This window comes from Chanodichthys erythropterus, chromosome 12, assembly GCF_024489055.1.
Source record: "Chanodichthys erythropterus isolate Z2021 chromosome 12, ASM2448905v1, whole genome shotgun sequence".
NCBI classification, from domain to species: domain Eukaryota; kingdom Metazoa; phylum Chordata; class Actinopteri; order Cypriniformes; family Xenocyprididae; genus Chanodichthys; species Chanodichthys erythropterus.
In genome coordinates this window covers 20,346,542-20,367,115 of record NC_090232.1, presented here as the reverse complement: position 1 = coordinate 20,367,115, position 20,574 = coordinate 20,346,542, and the positions used below count along the sequence as shown (strand labels likewise).

Sequence of the window (20,574 nt, the reverse complement as noted above, 5' to 3'; positions counted from 1 at the left end):
ATGACAGCCCCTGCCTGCCTTTTATTTACCATTAGTTACTAGGTTACCAATACCACCATTATCCGCTCAAACAACTTGATGGAAACGGACCTAATTCGCATTTGTCTTTTTTTTTTTTGCGAACTTTAAAAGATTTGCTTCATGTTTGGATGGAAACCCAGCTACTGACACTTAATTTGAACACACCCTTTGAACACACAACTTCATAATAATCCCAAAATCCCAAGAATAGAGTCTAAACTGACTGAGAAAGGCTAAATAAACATCTGATTCAAAGGGTAGAAATGTTTGTTTATGATTGTGGGTGCAATTTAGCAAGTAATGGATATTGATTGGTCAAAAGGTGTGGGAAGTTCCCTGTTGTCAGAAGTGCTCAAATCGTAATTGCTTCCATTAGCTTCTGTGCCTTCATGTATATGATATTATTTTTATTATACACTAATATACAAAAAACACAATGCTCAGTGTTCCATTTTATTATCAAAGTAGTATTGTATTTTGTTGTCCTTTAAATACATTTTGAAGCATTCTGAAATAAGAGAGATGGTATGACAAGACATGACAACTCTTCTTTTAAATTAACATTAAATTTATATGTGATCCTGTATTTGGATTATACACTCAGTGTCGTTCTCTCTGTAATCCTTTCATCTATCTCTTTCTCCTCTCCCTCTTCCGTGTCTCCAGTAGGTTAATGAGGGTAGATCCTCTGTTTAATGGCACTCACAGGCTGAACACTATTTAAGAGTCGCTAGCTGTCTGTCTAATTTACTGCAGGCACAGCAATTAGCCCTGTGTCTTCATACTGTGTCTAAAAATTGCGCGCACACGTCAGGATTAGACATCACAGACATACGACAACAATTAGACTAGTTTAGAGCACAGTTTAATGGTGACATTGTGAGAGAGAAATACTAAAATATATGAGCTTATTATTTATAAGTAAATAAATACACTTCAGTAGTTTTCTATAATATTTAAAATATTTGTTTAAAATAGACATTCTTTAAAGTGATTAATCTGTGCTGTAAATAAATGTCACTGTAAAGCAACAGCCAATTAGATTGCTGTTTGAGAGTGACAGTGCAGCTGCCCAGTCTGAACAGTGAACGCTATCTCCAGCTTCTACAAACACAGCCCTGCCTCACTGAGGAAGTCAACTTGATGGTTGGATGACTTTGCTGCCAAGTAATCAAACAGCTGTGTATGTGCATATACCTTTTTTTTTTTTCCTTTTTTTTTTTTAGCTTCTCCTCATCTGCTGTATTGTAGAATGGAACATGGGAGAAAGCAGAAAGTGTTACTAATGGAGGTTGAAATATACTGTGGCAGCCTAAAGGAATGTTCGGATTAATTTGAAATCTGCTCTGATCTTTTGCAACTTTAGGCCTTTACAAACTGTTTTTCCTTCTGTTTATCTTGTTCCATTACCCAGGAATTGTAAATTGCCCAGCAGAAGCATTCAGCCAGTATTTGTTGTTATTTCCAAAACCTGTTCTGACCAAGACGGATTCTCAATTCCCAACCCTAATAACAATCCAGTTATGATATTGTGTTGCATTACTCTAATTACCTTTAACCTCAATCTCAGCTTTTGTGCTCTTTTACACCGTTCTGTCTTTCGCTGCCTAATTTCCTTTCTTCCTGCTTCTCTCCCTCTTCTCTCTTCCTCTCTCCCACCATCACTCTCTTTTCCTCTACACTCCCTCACTCCCTGCTGATGATGGCGGTCATGGACTCAACAGTATCTCCTTCTGCAGACCCCACTGATGTTCACAGAGCAGATGCAGCAGGATGTCATCATGGTACTCAAGTTCCCGTCCAACTCGCCTGTCACCCACGTGGCCGCCAACACACAGTCAGGCTTGACTAACCCAGCGGTCATCACCGTCACTGCCAACCGCCTCTTCGCCGTCAACAAGTGGCACGGTCTCACTGGTGAGCAAGTCCAATCAGTAATTAATCAGTCTAATGAATCATTCAATCTCCTTATTTTCACCTCTGATTCTAGTTAGTTATTATGTTAAAGGGTTAGTTCACCCAAAAATGAAAATTCTGTCATTAATGTCATTCCACACCCGTAAGACCTTCATTCATCTTCGGAACATAAATTAATATATTTTTGATGAAATCCAAGAGGTATATTCTCGTCCATAGACAGCAATTTAACCAACACTTTCAAGGTCCAGAAAGGTACTAAAGACATGGTAAAAAAGTCGACATGATTGCAGTGGTTCAACCTTAATTTTATAAAATGATGAGAATAATTTTTGTGCATGTGCAAAAACAAAACGAAAATAACGACTTTATTCAACAATATCTTCTCTGTCATTCTCATACGTTGTTTACATCCAGCACTTCGAGGTTCTACTTCAGAATGGTGACTCATTATTGCCTGGCTCCTGTGTCAGCATCACACACGTGTCGTGCTGCTCACATGATCAGTTTTGGCCAATACTGAGCCAGCATTCGGACGTAAACAAAGAAGCCTTCACTGTGCTTACTGCGGAAACTGAGCAGTAATGACATAGAAGAGAAGAGATTGTTGAATAAAGTCTTTATTTTTGTTTTGTTTTTGTGCACAAAAATTATTCTTGTTGCTTCATAAAATTAAGGTTGAACCACTTCAGTCATTTACTACCTTTCTGGACCTTGAAAGTTGCAGGTCATAAGCTATACCTCTCGGATTTCATAAAAAATACCTTAATTTGTGTTCTGAAGATGAACAAAGGTCTTACGGGTGTGGAACAACATGAGGCTTTAGTTAATGACAGAATTTTCATTTTTGGGTGAACTAACCCTTTAACCAGATTACACAATGCAATCTCATGATAAAACATAACTATTTAACAAAGTGGTGGTTTGATACGAAATTGTATGATTTGTGAAATTGAAACCTAAATCTAAATCTAACCGTCAGTAGGACGAAAGCAGATTAGGGTTATGTTAGGGTTATGTCAAGTTTTGATGTCAGATGCAGGGTGACGTTCATTCCTGCACATTCTATAATGCCAACTTCAGTAGCTTGATCCCTCTAAACTCTGGTTGTATATAATCATCAGCTCCTCAGACATTGATATCTCGGCCTGAACTGGATCAAATGTGACACTTCCTCTGCCTTGCATTCAGTTTCCTGTCCACCTCCATTTATCAGCCTCTTTCTTGTTTATTTATTAAAGGTCAATCTAACTGAAAGAAATGCTGCGAGTCATTCGCCATATTAGGAGGAAGGGTGATTCTCGAATGGGATCTGTTCTGGGAAGAATACATTTTAAATCAGTGTTTTCATGTACAAATTTTTTTTTTATTAACTAACAGAAAACAGTTTACATGAAAATCAGTAAACTGACAATGTGAAGGATTTTCTTGTTCTTCACATCACAATGTAAACAAATGTGATTAAAGTCTGTGTAGTCTTGGCTACCATGTGTATTGTACTGTATATTGTATAGTCTAATTTAGGCATGAAAGACAGTCAATGTTACACAGTGTGCCATTTCTTTTACCCAAGATCTCATCAGATCATATCATATAGTCTAACAAGTAACAATCATACAGGACTGTAAAAATCACTCAATGTCCACCTGGCTTAAAGGGTTAGTTCACCCAAAAATGAAAATTCTGTCATTAATTACTCACCCATAAGACCTTCATTCATCTTCAGAACACAAATTAAGATATATTTGATGAAATCAGAGAGGTATATGACTCGTCCATAGAGAGCAACATAATCAACACTTTCAAGGTCCAGAAAGGTGCTAAAGACATCGTTAAAACAGGCTGAAGTGGTTATTATTAAATTGTGATAAATTATGATTTTTGACCCTGATTATATATATTTACAGGCATTTTCAGTGTGCACATGCTTGTTTACTTATTGATGCCAAAACCAGGGAGAAAAAATCAGACAATTTCAAAATCTCATATAAATGATTTGCTTTTACTATTAAGTTTTTATGATTAGCTGATTTTTTTATGTTTATCAGCCTTTGGTTGTACATCTACACGCCCTCATTCTTTTATTTTTTCTTTTGGAGCAGAAGAGCTGTTTCTTTGTTTTGTTGTTATTGTCATTAGTGTGCTGTTGTAAATAACTGTTCACTGACCTCTATAAATAAGTATCTTGATGGTACAGAGTATTAAATCTATTTTTCATCTGTTCTCTCTCTTTCTCTCAGGTCATCAAAGCTCTTCTGTACAGGACCAGCAGTACCAGTTACCGGTTGAGATTGACCCTTTGATAGGTCTGTGGCTTGTCAATTGTCAGTAGAGTGATTTGTGATTGGCTGTTGTGAGTTGTGAGGGCGCGGCCCTTGAGAGGAGATGAGTGCTGTTTTTCACCCAGTCGCCATTCAGCTTCAGTTCAGCATTTGCATGCAAATTGGAAAGCAATGAGCTGTGGCTTAGCCTGTACATCATCAGCTCTCTCTCTCTTTCTTTCTCTGTCTCTCTGTCCTGTCAGACTGAATGAATATGAATGGTGTAATAATGTCTGATTGAAGCCGCGTGGCACACGCTGTCAGGACAATATGTCCTCCTCTCATCTCTCCGACCTGTTGATGAGGAAGAAAAAGAGGATAGAGAGATGAGTGGGGGAAGACGTGTGATAACATATGGCTGAAGCCTCTCAGAAGTTTCTCTATCTGCTCCTGTTCATCTTATATCTCTGCTCCCCTGCTGCTCTTATTATTATACAGTATCATATGTCTTGCCTAATTTATCCGTTTGTCACTTTATGGTGTGTGTCCTCATCCCACTCACCTGTACCTCTCTCTGCATCTACACCTCTGTTAGTATTAATTCTGAATTTAAGCCTTCAGCAATCTAAAATCATTTTGAAATTCTTTGTATGTGCCATTGTTATGAAGAGTCTGAAACAATTTCAATTCAGCCAGAGCAATTAATTGTCCATTGTTTAAATTTTTTGAAATTATCTGCATCTGATAATGTACACACTTGGGCAGCTTCCAGAATTCAAATAGTCAAAAGATGCTAAATAGATATTTTGACAGAATTTTGAGTAAATATTGTGTAAAAATAAATGTAAATAAGTGTAAATAATTGTATAAATGTATAAGATCTATATTATAATATTGCATTCATATGTGTGTAATATAATATAATATAATATAATATAATATAATATAATATAATATAATATAATATAATATAATATAATATAATATAATATAATATAATATAATATAATATAATATAATATAAATGCATGGCCAAAGTATGTGGACACCAAATGTTTAATTTCATTTAGGCATTTAGTTTCAATCCCATTTGCCAAAATAGGAAGTTGATTTTTCCTATTGCTGCTATATCAGCTATTACTCTTCTGGTAATGTTTTCCACTATGTGTTGAAACATGGCTTTAGGGTCTTGTTTGCATTTTTCCTACCGAATGAATAAATAAATAAATATAATATATTTATTTATTATCTATCAAATAAAATTTGAAATTATATTAACGTGATACAAGAGATATGAAATTAACACAGCTATGTTAGGAAATGTTTTACTAAAGCAGGATGTTTCCATGTTTTTCCTCTTTCTTTTTTTTTTCACTTTTAAAAGATTATCAAAGACAACAAATCACCCTCCCTTCTCCCTCCTCTGTCTATCTGTGTGGGGAGAGACATCTTTCATAGCTCATTTTCTTTCACTCCTTCTCCCATTGTCATGTATGTATTTAGACAGACTGCATTCCACACAGCTCACACATTTAAACACAGTAAATTCTGCATGACTGTGCTGTTGATAATCTGTCCGCTCGCTCCAGCACAGACGCAGCGCTGGTGTGTGTCACGAGTGTGTCTGGGCCTCACACACCTGACTCTGTGTGTAGTCTGGCCTCTTCCACCTCTCTCTCTCTCTCTCTCACTGTCTCTGTCTTGTGTGTTTAAAAAAATACATGTAATTTTCAGCATTTTGGTCACATATTTTTTAACGATTATTTTAGTCTTTCTTTTGCCAAAAGGGTCTGTTTTTCAAATGTTTATGGCAGAGGAAAATATGTAAGATATTTTATTGTTCTGTCTTCTGCTGTTTCATGTATTCATTCACAAATCACATTAGCTCACGCACAGTGTTAATGATAAATGTCACATTTTCTCATGCATATGGTTTAACATCTTTATAATCTCTTAAGAGGCTGTCAGGAATTCACTTACCAGACATTGAAATAGACCTTTAGGGTCAAGAATCTTTATTTTTGTGCCATATGACTCCCCCTGTTAATGTCTCCACCACTCTGTGGCTGTCTTTACTTGCTTATTCATCTTTCTTTTTCTAAGAAGTTTTTATTTCTCTCTTTCTTACCTTCTAATACCTTACATTCTAATACACTTGTAATACCAAGTGACTCTTTAACCAGTTACTCTTTTATCTTTTTTTACAGCCAATAATGTGGGCACTCACAGGAGACAGATCTCAGATCTGTTAGATCAGAGCATCCAGGTAAATGCTCAGTGTTTTGTCATCACAGCTGACAACCGCTTCATCCTGCTGTGTGGATTCTGGGACAAGAGCTTCCGCATCTACTCCACCGATACAGGTAACCGCAATGACCCCCCACCACCTCGGTTGTCTATGGAGACACCGCCTCTCCACAGTACACAAAAGAAAAGGGTCAAAAGTCACAAATGAGCCTGCAGACTGCATTACAACTCCATTGCCCCGGGGCTCGGATAGCTTTCTCATCTCACAGATGGACCATGACTCCATCTCGCGGGAGGTTCAGAATGCAAGTCATGCAAGCGGAACTTGAATTTCAATAGAATCACACCACACTCAAACCCTCCCAGGCCCTGAGATATACACACACGTACAGTGAAGGGGTTGATGGATAGATGGATGGATGGATGGATGGATGGATGGATGGATGGATGGATGCTTGCTTGCTGTTTGTTTGTTTGTTTGTTTGTTTGTTTGTTTGTTTGTATGCATTCACACAGACTTTAGCGTGCACATGCAGCTCTCCAAAAGCCAATATTTAAAGTGCAATGAGAATTGGGGAGTGTGTGAGCACATCTGGTTTATGCAAACGGCTCAGCAGACAGCAACACAGCAACATCTCAGTAGAGTCATTCACTCACACCCTGCAGGTAGTACTGCTGGCCCTATGGAAATCAAACTAATCAAACACAATTTCTGCAGGATCAAAATCATAATATATATGTATATATGTCTGTATGTGTAGTGCTATGTACATATCCAACACCACACACATTGCAATGAGTGGTTTACCTTCTTGTGTTGTGTATTTACAGGTAAACTGACACAGATTGTGTTTGGGCATCTTGATGTGGTGACCTGTCTGGCTCGCTCAGAGTCGTACATTGGTGGAGACTGTTACGTTCTCTCCGGCTCCAGAGATGCCACACTACTGCTCTGGTACTGGAATGGCAAGCACAGCAGCATTGGAGAGAATCCCGGAAGTAAGTTGTAAAAGTTTAGCCACGTACAGATATGTGTGTGTTCACTCAAAAATGAAAATTCTGTCATAATTTACTGACCATTCGTGTCACTTTTATAGTCTGGAAACAAGCAACTTGGACATCCTGCTTGTTTTTCACATGTCATTTTCATTTTTGGGTGAACAGTTATTTTAATGAAGGCTCCATAATACGTATGTCTGAACAAATAGTTTCATCAGCGTTGGTACTCAAAAGAGTCTCTAGAGTTCCTCATGTTCCTCACATAGAGAGGTCAAGATCAGGGTAACGTTGAGAACCCAAATCCCCAACCAGAGCTTAGCAAACACACATAGGAAAAGCTTTCATGCAGGTGATGATATCAATGCAATGCAACACAGTTAAAAGCTCATTGTTCATACACACACATTCCAGTGTGTGTCTGTCAAGGCCGGTGTAATGATTTACGGCTCACTCTCAGAAGCTACAACTAGTTTCATCTGACCACAGCAGGTCTCTGCTCAGAAGATTGAGTTTCAGGCTAGTATCACACCATAAATGGAATCGGCCTGCTTGTTGTGTTGTGTGTGTGTGTGTGTGTGTGTGTGTGTGTGTGTGTGTGTGTGTGTGTGTGTGTGTGTGTGTGTGTGTGTGTGTGTGTGTGTGTGTGTGTGTGTGTGTGTGTGTGTGTGTGTGTGTGTGTGTGTGTGTCTGTGTGTGTGTGTGTGTGTGTGTGAGAGAGTGAAAGTTGAGGCCAGAGGGCCACAGAGGGAGACAGTAAATGTGACTCGGAGGTCTCCAGCTCTGGAGAGTTCAGTCCCATCTATCTGAGAGAGCAAGAGAACACTCAATAAAAGTGAAAAATGCCACGGGGTTCCCCTGCACACACTAACCATATGGCTGCGGTGCTGATCAAAGCCCTCTACGCGCACACCCTCGCAAAAACACACACTACCCCTTTGCTAATTTGGAGTTTTTGGATGCTCTACATGCCGTTAAGTGCTCTCTTACAAATGGGGCAGGATTTATGACTAATTGTGATTTAGGTAATGAACGTCTAAAGATAAATACAAGGTGGATGGTTGACATCAATGGCATTACAGAGCCTAAGAGTCAGACTTTCATCTAAAGTGAAATTAAACTGAATCTCTGGATTTGTATCACATGTAGAATGGTACAGGCCATATTTTCCAGAAATGTTATGTGGGTGAAAGATGAGTTCAAAGCTTATATATATATATAAAAGAAATCAATCAATCAGTCATATCACGATCAGTAAACTTTGCAGGAATCGGATCAAACCCCCATAACTGGTCCAAACTACATATTCATAATTATAATATTCATATATATATATATATATTCATATTTAAAAAATGTATTTTGTTTAATGTCTTCTTTTTTTTTTTCAAATTCAAATATTGCATTTTAATCAAATGAACAACCCATCAGTAATAATATTGATTTAAGTTTCACAGGTTCTTGTTACTTTTTGAGTCGAACATGATTGTATGTGTTTGTGTGCAGCCAGCCAAGACAATGCTTTTATCTCATCACTTTCAATTTAGACTGCAATCCCACAACTCCTGTAAAATATATTTTCTTTCACTGTGGTGCTGTATATTCTGCAGTGGACATTCTGTATGAAATGTCAAAATGATTTTTACAGCTAAAGTTTATATAATAATCTCTGCCTGGTGACTGATTAGCAATAATGGCAGTTCATTTCATTTTTGCTATTTGTTCATTTCTTTAACTCTGCACAGTTCTTCATTTCAGACAGGAATGAAGTTACAGTATGATTTCAAATACAGAGTGGTTAAAAACCATACCCAGGCTTTCCCGGGCAGTGTACCGTGAAGAATTGTTGAATTGATTCTGTTGACCACACTGCCATCTAGTGACCAAATCATGCAGAGCACTGTCATGAAGCCTGATTTTAATAACTAATCCAATCTGATGCTGTTTCAGTTGCAAATATTATTGCAAAAATGTTTTTTCCAGAATTGTCTTGTGTTTATGTATTTATTTTCTCTCTCTTTCTCTCTATGTGTAAATGATACTCTCTAGTGCACATTTGCAGTACAGATAAATAGTATACAGTATATAGGTATTAGATTGTAATCAGATGTTGTCCTAATGCGAACCAAATGGTGGCCGATGACTGGGAGGTTAAACGATACACCAATATATCAGTTTTATTGATCTTTTCAGGGCACAATCCGACATCAGGCTTTAATCCCCAGAGTTGTTGGGTATAACTCAATGCTGAGACATTTAGGAAGTTTGCCACCTAATGAAACCTATACATCTACACTGAGAGAGAGAGTGTGTGTGTGTGTGTGTGTGTGTGTGTGTGTGTGTGTGTGTGTGTGTGTGTGTGTGTGTGTGTGTGTGTGTGTGTGTGTGTGTGTGTGTGTGTGTGTGTGTGTGTGTGAGAGAGAGAGAGACAGAGAGAGGCCAGCTGAGTTATTAAAGAAATTAAATGTGTGGGACTTCTTTGTGTCCGGTGTAGGGGAATTTTACAGTTAAAGACACAATGACCAGATTTGATGAATGAAGACCCGGAGTTAGAGTTTAAAAAAATAAATTGAAGAAAATTTGAAGAATAGTTTGCCGTTTCATCAGCAGAAGTCAGCTTCAACACTCACAAGGAGTTCGTAGGCCACTCTCCATACATTCACATTTCCACAACAATTATACTCTTAACAGAGTCCACTAGCTATGCCATTACTTCAGGTTGAATGATTCTAATTGGTTAAGAAATGGATAAAGTTAGAAAATTGTCCACACATGTTTTGATAGACATAAGCATGTCACCATAGATTATACAGATAACAACAAAATCCTGGTTTTGACCTTCAAGGTCGCCAATTTGTCGGGAAAAACAAGTCATTCCATCATCCAGGGTGCCCGTTGTTCATCTTTCACCAGTACTGACCTGTAACACAGAATACTAGCACACATACACAGATACAAAGGATGCATAGCTTCTCCAAGGTTGAAGCTGGTTGAACAGGATACTTCCCCAAAACATACAAAGTTGTAATTTCTGTCAGTGAGGTACAGACAATATTCATCATTATTCTAGGAAAATAAATGCTATAATATACGTTGAAGAAGTCATTCAAATAATTTAATATTTAGAAGGATAAATATTGTTTAATAACTTAATTAGTTCTAACTCATTTTTGAGATTACCTGATCCACATTGACAGACGGGTCACACACGGGTGTGTGAGTGATAAAGACAGAATGTGCTCACTCAAATACTAGCAGAGCACATTAGACTGATTAAAATAGGACACTTGGATGGCAGAAGAGAGCAAGAGTGTACACAGGTGTAAGTGACTGATTGTAATTATTATTTGTGCTCTCTTTTTGTATTAACTCTTTTTGATCACCACCTCTGTGTATGGCTCTCCAGCAGAGTTTGTGAATCCCCGGGCGATCCTGACAGGTCATGATTGTGAGGTGACGTGTGCGAGTGTGTGTGCAGAGCTGGGACTGGTCATCAGTGGCTGCAGAGGTAAAGAAAACACAAACACTCATTCATTAACACTGATCAGGTACAGTGCTGCTTAAAGAATTATTTAGGTCATTTTTATTTTATTTTTTTAATTGCTATAAAATTTTACATTTTGTTGGTTTTAAATTGTTGATTGTTCTTATGTATTTATTAGTTCATTTTGTTTTTAGCTATTTTACCATGATTGATTTTGCTCTCTGGGTCAAAGTGTTTTTGCATGGGAAAAGTATACATATAAATACACCTTAATGCCACTTTACAAAATTGTCCTACATAGTCAAGATTTTCAGATGAGTTCCTCAAAATTAGCTTAATATAATACCATACCTGAATAAAATGTCTCGCATTTTCATCATGACAGAGTTACAGAATTGTTATTTAAAGCCTATTTTTTAACTATCTTTAGTGTTTTTATGAGTTTAATAAAGGCCTCTGTACCACCATCTCTAGATTTTTACTTCCTTCCAACCTTTGGGGCCAATTATTAAAACATTTGTGCCCTGAGTAGGCGCTTAACCATTTGGATTTGACAGGAACAAGACTGTCTATGTATATCTACCCATTCCTATGAGGCTAGCAATCATAATTCTTGAGATAACTATCCTAAAAACATAGCTTCCCAGATATAAATAACATGTCAGGGGGCTTAAGAAATACTAAAAATGTTAGAATCAACAGACCTTTTCAGGTCTGTTGATTTAACACAGGAACAATTAAGTACAGCAACACACTGTAATTCTATCTGATTTGACCCTCATGTGTTTGTTTGTGTGACAACAGAGGGACCATGTCTTGTCCACTCTATGAACGGTGACCTGTTGAGGACTCTGGAGGGTCCAGACGGCTGTGTGCAGCCACGTTTGGTTATGTCCTCCACTGAGGGTCACTGTGTCATTTATTATGACAAGGGCCACTTCTGTGTGTTCAGCATCAATGGGAAACTACTGGGACATATGGAGGTGGAAGACAACATCAAGGTAAACATAAGCATAAACTCGCCTCTGTACATTTATACGTAATTGGAAGCCAGGCCAACAAGTTGGCCAGCTCTCGCATGTCCATTTGTCCGTCCTTTTCCTTTATCTCTTTACATTTCTGTTGCTCAGCCTGTGTTTTATCATGTCAGCTGTCTGGGGTGTGATTAAACGCTGGCATGATCTGCCTACAGGCCTCGCTCTTTCCTCTCTCCATCTCTCTTTCTCTTGGCTTCTGAACCCTAAGGGTCCAAATCTGTCCTTTGATCTGCAGGGCTACGAAATGTCACTCAACTTGCATGTGTGTATTAGAGTGTGCAAGAGAGAGGAATGGCCAACAGCGAGGCCTCCTGCATTAAAGGACACATTTGTCATTGGCGGGCAGAGCTCCTAAAATCGGCCAGCTCTCTTTCCCTCATTCCCGCTCCATCACTTTCTCTTTCCTCTGGGCCTGGGAAAATTCACAGAGCTCCTCGTCCCCCCCCCCAACCCCCCCCCCCCCCCCCCCCCCTCTCTGTCCTGCACACACATACCCACACCTGCATCCCATTTAACTGGCCGGCTCTGTTACGTGCTCCTCTGCTCTCTGCTGCTCCGAGCTTGATTAGTTTCCTCATTGTGTCCAGGTTCCATTTGTTTTCAATAAACAGAGTCTGCAGTGACGGCGAAAAGGGCTTGCTCCGCTCTTTAACACACTTTTTTATTATTCAACTAATATGACATAATGGAGAATTAGTCTACGTCATTTTATAGAATCCTGATCCTGGATTTATTTTGTACATTTCTGTACTAATATTTTGTATTATGAACAAAGATAAATTTGCAGTGATCATTGTACACCCGTGTTTCCCAACCTTTTTTCAGTTACAACACCCTTTGAAAATTTCAAAAAATTGTGGCACCCTGCATTAGTGTTGTCATGATACTACTTTGAAAGTTATCAATTTTTAATACCACAGGGAAGAACCACTGAATATAAGCCTACTTTCATATAGATATTTTTAATATTATATAATTTTTTTGTCCATCCATTGAAAGTCTAGGAATTTACTGATTTCAAAAAAATTAGAAAGTTTAAAAGAACAGCATTTTCCACCAAAATTACCCGGAACAATTTGTACAGGAATTTTTTTCCCAGGAACTTTTTTTCCCAGAGACCTGTTGCTGTCTGCATTTCCATCATGATCTACCGTGAAGATTAAGCCCGCTGATGTAGGACTGCGCAAAACTTTCCAGTTTCAGCTGGATTTCGCCCTCAGCATATAAGCTGAATCTCGTTGTCGGTCCATCGTTCTTTTTTTAAACTCCATTGTTGATTCAAATAGCAAACAACTCTTACTGCACACGGTGCAACATACTTTTAAAAATGGTGGTTGAAATAAAATGCTGTCAACCAATCAAAATGCTGCATGAACTTTGGAAAAGTACTACCTAGTGGGCAGGTACTTTCTGAGGGGGAAATCTTTGCATGGAACTTCATTTACACCCTGGTTCCTGCGGTCAAACACACAGAGTACCACTCCAAAGTTCCTAGATCCTGGGGAAAGTTCCTGCGGTGGAAACTGCTATAAATGCTGCCGTTTTAAACTTCCTGTTCATCAAAGAACCCTAAAAAAATTATCATTGTTTCCACAAAAAAAAAAAAAAATATTAAGAAGCACAACTGTTTTCAACATTGATAATAATAAGAAATGTTTCTTGAGCACCAAATCAGCTCTGAAGGATCATGTGACACTGTAGCTTGACACATACGCAATGTACTACATTAAACTGGACAGTAAATTGCTGCTGAAAAATCAGCTTTGCCATCACAGGAATAAATTACATTTGTATTATTAAAATAGAATATAAAATGAAATATAATATTTTTATAATAAAACAGAAAATAGTTATTTGATAAATTGTGATACTATTTCACAATATTACTGTGTTTGATCAAATAAATGCAGCCTTAGTGAGCATAAGAGACTTTCAAAAACATAAAGTCTAACAGAACCCAAACTTTTGAACAGTAGTGAAGATTAACTAAACAAATTAATTAATTATTATCCTTGTTTACAGCCAACACACATTTTGGAATAACTGATCTAAATCATACTTATGAACAATTTTGAAATGTTTCATATAAGAGACTTAATACTTGTGTACAAATTCACACTGAACTCCTTTGACTTTCATACATTTTCATGGAAACACAGTAGACTGGAAACATTCCGCTGTGTACGAAATCTCACATTGGTTTAACGCTGACTTACAACTTTTTGTATGATGAGAAGATGTGGGACCAATAGAGGATCTAAACATCTCAGATTGACCTCTTGGATGAATTTAAAGTACACAAACTTCAAAGCTACAGGTTTGCAGCATTGTGGGAAAGTGGAGTAGATGATATACAGTATTTCTCCATTTGGAGTATTTTTATTTATTTTTTATTTTTTTATTGGTGATATATTAATCAAAAACAGAAGTCTATTGCATTCTTTTTCTGACTATGGCTTTAAAGATTTTTTGTAACACTGTAACAGATACTCTCGGTTCAAACACTGTCCCTTTCTAACCAATCTTGCCAAATGTCACAGATCCAAAAATGAGGCTTTTTAGTTTTTACTTATATGATCTGCACGAAAAGTAGCAAATAAATAAATTAAACGTGATGTTACAAAAATATTAAGTATCCCTGAACAATTATTGCTGTCATATTCAAGTACTCAGCTTCTCTTGCCCATCTTTAACACACACATATACACACACACACACACACACACACTACAGTAAGCTCCTCTCATGCCAGATGGAGTGTCATCTTTGTGACAGTGTGTGTTTGTGGAGAAGAGGGTGTATGTGGTTTTGTGTTGGAGTGAGTGGGTTGCTGGGACAGTTTGTTGCTGTGGTTAAAGTAAGTCTTCATGCTGATGGTCTGACAGAACATTAATTTGGACAAGTAGAAATAATACATGAATGACTCTCTGGAGCCCACAACTGAGCGTCTGTCTGTTAGTAACCATTTTAGCAGACATTTCCCGAGCCGTCGGCACATACGCAATGGTCTACATTAAAGTCTTCATAAATCCAGTCTTTACTCGTGCCAGACATATCCTGACCTAACACAGACAGATCAGCAGATCAGGAGAAAAAAAACAGTGGGGCATCATCCAACACAACCCTGTTGTTTAAAATCACAGCTTGACTTTAAGTCAGATATCTGAGTCACGGCAGCCATCTTGGATTCTGGAATGGCGGCCCTGGAGGAGACCACTGATTTATGATTGTGACCTAGCCCGCTCTGCAACCTGGACATCTCTGCTTCTCACAGATCCTTTTCCCGGCATAGTCCAGAGGGACCACCGTGGATGCTGGATTATGTACTGATATATTTTCTTAGACATCTTTGAAGTAATAAGGCACATTAGAACAGAAGACAGATTCATGTTGCAGCAGTGACAAAACAACATTATTATCAAATCTACGTGTGAGTCACAGGGTGGAGTTTGAATCGGTTCAAATCGCTGGATTTTTGGGTGATTCATATTAAGGACTTTTGGACAATAAAGGAATAACGAAACACGTGCATAACTTTGAAGAATCACTTTATTCTCTGGCTGTCATTAATTGAGACATAGTTGAGACAGTCTCCGGTGATGCTTCCCTTATGTACAATTCAGATCCCATATGTCTGTCCTGAGCCTCTGCTTCATACCACGACTGAAATAAAATGCTTAAGGGTTTGCCACAGTGTAACCTGAACCCTAATTACACACATCTCAGATACATCCAAAACAAATCAAAAGAGATCACATGCACGCAAATGCACTCAAATCCCAGCTGCTGTAACGTCTGAAGTCTGCTGGACAACGATCTAGCAGAACGGTCTCTGTGATTGATACTGGGTATTTCACTCATGACTCTGGTGGTGGGGAATTAGGTGTAGGTGTGTGTGTGTGTGTGTGTACTTTTTTGTGACATATCAGGTCACAAATGTGTATAATGGCATGGGTATGACATAGGTATTATAAAAAGAGGTGACTTATGAGAACATTCCCCATGTCCCCACTTTTCAAAAGGCTTATAAATCATACAGAATGAGTTTTTGTGAGAAAGTAAAAGTGTGCAGTTTCCTGTGATGGGTAGGTTTAGGGGTAGGGGTAGGGGGATAGAAAATACGGTTTGTACAGTATAAAAACCATTACGCCTATGGAATGTCCCCACAATTCACAAAAACGAACGTGTGTGTGTGTGTGTTGCTGTTTTAATTGCCCAGTAATTAGTCATTATTGCTCAGTCAGGGGTAACAACCCTGTTTTAAAACATGTTATAAAACATGATACTCCATGATACTTATGTGAAAAATAACAAAGAACAGTTAAACCTTTCAGTTATAATTTACTTTCGTTTTGTAATCACTATTGCCTAAATGTATGTAAGTGTGGTTTTATTATATTCACTTGTTTAACCATCAATGATGATGATATTGATATTTTATTTTGGAGAACAGAATTGACCAAAATAATAATAATAATAATTTAAAATGGTTTCAACCTAAGTCATTGAGATCAATATACAAAATTCCTGGAGAAAACAAGCATTTTAGTAAATGGAGTTTTAAGTGAAAACCTAATATTTACTGAAAGATAGCCCTTGTGACAACTAGGTCTCCAATACAGGAATTTATACAGTCCATTCTAATTTATGTTGTGAGCATCACCTGTTTTAGAATCTGATTTATAAATAATACATAAACCCCTTAAAGGAAAATAACTGGTTAATGCAATTATTTAAGCTTATATATTTAGTTTAATTAATTACACTTAATAGCCACTTTGCAAACACGCGGTGTCATTACAGCATCCTCTCCCACAGGAGTGGTGTGTGTGAGTGTGTGTGTTTGAATGAAAGAGCCCAGTGTGTTTGCTGTTCTATATTATCTGTGTTTCTCATGGGACCTCTAAAGTGTTACATAGCCCATGTGCACACAGGAAAACCAGATGAACAGAATAAATCTCATACTCTGTCTGCCCTTCGCCGCAGGATACCACCGCTACAGCGGTTTAAGAAACAAACTGTTCGCCAGGTTGGCCCCGTGCATGCTGGGAAAGAAAGGGGGTTGTGTGGCTTTTGATTGGATGAGGCAGGGCACACTCACTCTAAGGTCCACAGGGGTGTCAGTAAACCCCTGTAATCACCAGCCAGCCGGATGCTCCAGACGTTCATCATCGGCTACAAAGAGCTTATTCACTGAGCCGAGAACAAAAAAAGCACATTTAAACCGCCCATCAAATGCTTATCAGTGTTATTTATCATCGAGAAATATGAAAGGCCGCTAAAAGGTCAGGGGTCCTTTTGAGTGGATAATTGCCTTTAATATATTTTAAAGTGAAGCTATTATGACTGATTTTTTTATATTTACTGTGAAGCTATAAAATCTGTGAAACACATTTGCGTGACTTCTGTTTCATCTGGAATATAACAAAGCAAAATGTAGTCGGATACGTGAACCCACCGCTTTGACTTGGAAAATGAAAAGCATAAAATCCAAACAGACTGTCTTCATATAACACATTGACTGTCCTCTGTTTTTTGTTCAGGCGATGCTGCTAAGTAAAGATGGACAGTATCTGCTTTCTGGAGGAGATGCAGGAGTTCTCAGCGTGTGGCAGATTCATGATCTCAAGCAGCTCTTCACTTACCCTGGATGTGATGCTGGAATACGTTCTATGGCTATGTCACATGACCAAAGGTAGGATACATAAAAACACCAACTTGGCTCCCGTTCCTATACCAGACTAATGGAGAATTACAAAATCTCTATCATACGACACTGGGGAGAGTAGGTATAATCGTAACACTCAATACACTCCACTGGGTTAAAAACAACCCAATAGCTGGGTGAAACTCATGTTGGGTTCATTTTACCCAGAGAATTATGTTATTTAATCCAGCATAATGGTTTAATTCATTTTTACTATACTAGCTTTTTATTTATTTATTTTCTTTACCTCATACATGAATGAATGTTTACAGATTAACTTAAATCCTCTAAACTTTAACTAAAATTTTTAAATACTCCAGACACAACCTGCACTGATTTGCAAGAAAATTGCTTTATTTTCGATCATATTTTATAGTATAGCATATTTTATACCGTTTTTCATACATATTGGCTACATTTAAGCTCGTTTAACAAATATTAGAAGTAAAAATTAAACATTTATAAGTAATTTAAGTGTAATCGACCCGTCTTTGTTGTCCTGATTCCACCGGAATGGAGCCGGATCTCGTGCCGGAGATGGCTCGCGTTTGGCAGGGGAACTGCTAACTTCGGACCGCCGACGTGTGTTTCACTCGTAGCCGAAAAATGCTGTGACTGACTCCATAACCTGTTCATAAATAATAAGAGTACAATTCTGAGGACATATTTTAACATACTAAGTATTCATGTTCTGTATCTTTTTGAATAAAATCATTACATTTTATGCAAGGTATCAGGCGTTTCCATCACGAGAAAAGAACTACGTGACACTTGTTTAGGTGACTCACATCGCGCTACTGTATGTTGCTTTGCATAAAATTAATCGGTGTACAGAACAACAATGAATTTTTAGATAAAAAAGCTGCACTGCTCTCTCCTGGGTTGTTACATCAGACCCAGGAGCTGGGTAACACAAAAACTATCCAAACACTGGAAAAATAACCCCCCAAAAGCTCAACCCAGGACTTTTAGTGTATATACTATGTCTGTAAATGCACATTTCAATCTTATGATTCTTCTCTAAATAATGCACATTTTTACTAATGGTACACACAGATATTAAAAAAGAAGCTAAGTGCCTGAATTAACTAATATTTAATTGTTACTTACTGACACGTCTCTTTCTCCCCTTTCTTCCTGTGTTTCGTTCACTTTCTTTCTTTGTCCTCGTCACCCTTTACAGATGCATCATCACTGGTATGGCGTCTGGTAGCATTGTTCTGTTCTACAATGATTTCAACAGATGGCACCACGAATACCAAACTAGATACTGACCCAATGACGGCACAGAGGGAACACAGCAACCGTGACAATGGAACAGGCGAAGCCACCCTGCCACCGTTCAGAAAGGCACTACCAATAGTCATGAATGTATTCAAAATATTTAAAGAAGCAAAACTATTTTTTAAAGATGGCATTGCTATATTTTGTAGATCTTATGGAATTTCTTACTATGTGAATTCTGGGGAAGGGGTTATATACCTAATATTTGGAGAGAAAAAAAAAAGTCTATTTTTAGCTGTCACCTTTGCTCTAGTGAAAAAGACTGGTCTGAGTGGTCAGTAGATAAATGAATATATTTACTTCTAGTGTCTTTGGATAGATGATTTTTTTGTGTAACTTTGGGCAGGTGAGTTTGTTTTGTTTTTTCAGTTGCTGTGATTATTTTGACAGGATGTCTTCATGTTTTGTAGTTTAATGGCACAGTTCCTGAAGCTCATTTTTTGGGAGAAATCTAAGTGGAACTATTCAGTTATATTCCAAAATAAAACTAGATAGCTGTCTGCAGACATATCAAGGCATCCACTTTAAATGTTCACTTTATGAAAGGAAAAGTGGCTTTTCTAATGAGAGCATTTCTGAACTTTTTGATTGTTAAACATGAATGGACCTCTTATGTGATCATGTAATGATGTCACTTTATGAACTGAAGGGGCGGAAACTGCATATGAAGGGAGAGTAATTTAGAAATTATATTATTCTTATGGGTGGAAAGAAGTGATTTGGGGTGTGTTTGTATCTATCTTTTTATCTTTTTGTTTGTTTATTGTGAGCTCCATATCTATCAAGTGTTCCAGAACTAAATACATTTTTCTTTTCTTTGAGATGATGCAAGTGACAACAGAAGAAAGGAGAGAAAAATATTCATATCCATTTAAAGTGTCATCAAAAGCGTTGTTGAAATTTCACCATTGTGCTTTTACCCTTTACATTAGTGTATGTAGACTGAATGTGGGCAGAGCGTAATAGTATTGGTATACTAGGATCTGTTAAGCTGAGCTCAAAACTGAAATTGAGGAAAAAACATGAAAACAAATCACTATATATGATTCATAACAGCCAGCTCAAAGTATAACCCCATAGATTACACTCAGGGCAAGCAATGAAATTACAAAGAAAAGGTTTTTTTCTTGGTTTGAGTCAACTACAGTGTGATTCTGACACTGACAAAAGCTGTTTGATTCATTTGTTTTGTTTTGTTTTAATAGTTGATGCTATCATTATCGTAATATGTTATATCTCAGCTAAAATGGAATGAGTGTCGTATGACGTGTGTGATGAACTCAAACAATAAAATGGCATTTTGTACCAATAAAAAAGGTTTCAAATAATTTGTTTTTGTAAAAACATGCAGATTCAGTGAAGCTAAGATCTAAGGAAATTGAAATTATTTTAGTGTCATTGATGTACTATATTTTTTTATATATATTTTTTTATTTTAATTTTAAAGTTTTAGTAATTTTGTTCATTTTTATTTATTTTTTTATTTCAGTTAATCAATTTAAAATATATTCAAAATATATTTAAACATTAAGCTTTATTTCAGTTATTTTATTTTAATTTTTTTTAAAATGGGTATAGTTGATTGATTGAAAATGTCATGAAACCCAGAATTAGGTCCAA

The 20,574-nt window shown here is 37.4% G+C and overlaps 1 protein-coding gene across 6 annotated transcripts in view; it reads left to right on the top strand.

Moving 5' to 3' along the window:
* The window catches only part of lrba (LPS-responsive vesicle trafficking, beach and anchor containing), a 276,852-nt gene extending 256,594 nt beyond the window's left edge, over positions 1-20,258 (top strand). For 4 of the 6 annotated variants that reach the window (XM_067404564.1, XM_067404565.1, XM_067404563.1 and 1 more), the window contains 8 exons: positions 1,746-1,938; positions 4,179-4,244; positions 6,407-6,562; positions 7,278-7,445; positions 10,849-10,950; positions 11,731-11,927; positions 17,507-17,658; positions 18,854-20,258. In XM_067404564.1, the coding sequence (XP_067260665.1) occupies positions 1,746-1,938; positions 4,179-4,244; positions 6,407-6,562; positions 7,278-7,445; positions 10,849-10,950; positions 11,731-11,927; positions 17,507-17,658; positions 18,854-18,944 (1,125 nt within the window). In that variant the 3' untranslated portion in view covers positions 18,945-20,258. The remainder of the gene's footprint in view (positions 1-1,745; positions 1,939-4,178; positions 4,245-6,406; positions 6,563-7,277; positions 7,446-10,848; positions 10,951-11,730; positions 11,928-17,506; positions 17,659-18,853) is intronic. The other 2 variants (XM_067404567.1, XM_067404569.1) reach the window with 1 other exon arrangement.
* The last annotated feature ends 316 nt before the right edge of the window (positions 20,259-20,574 follow it).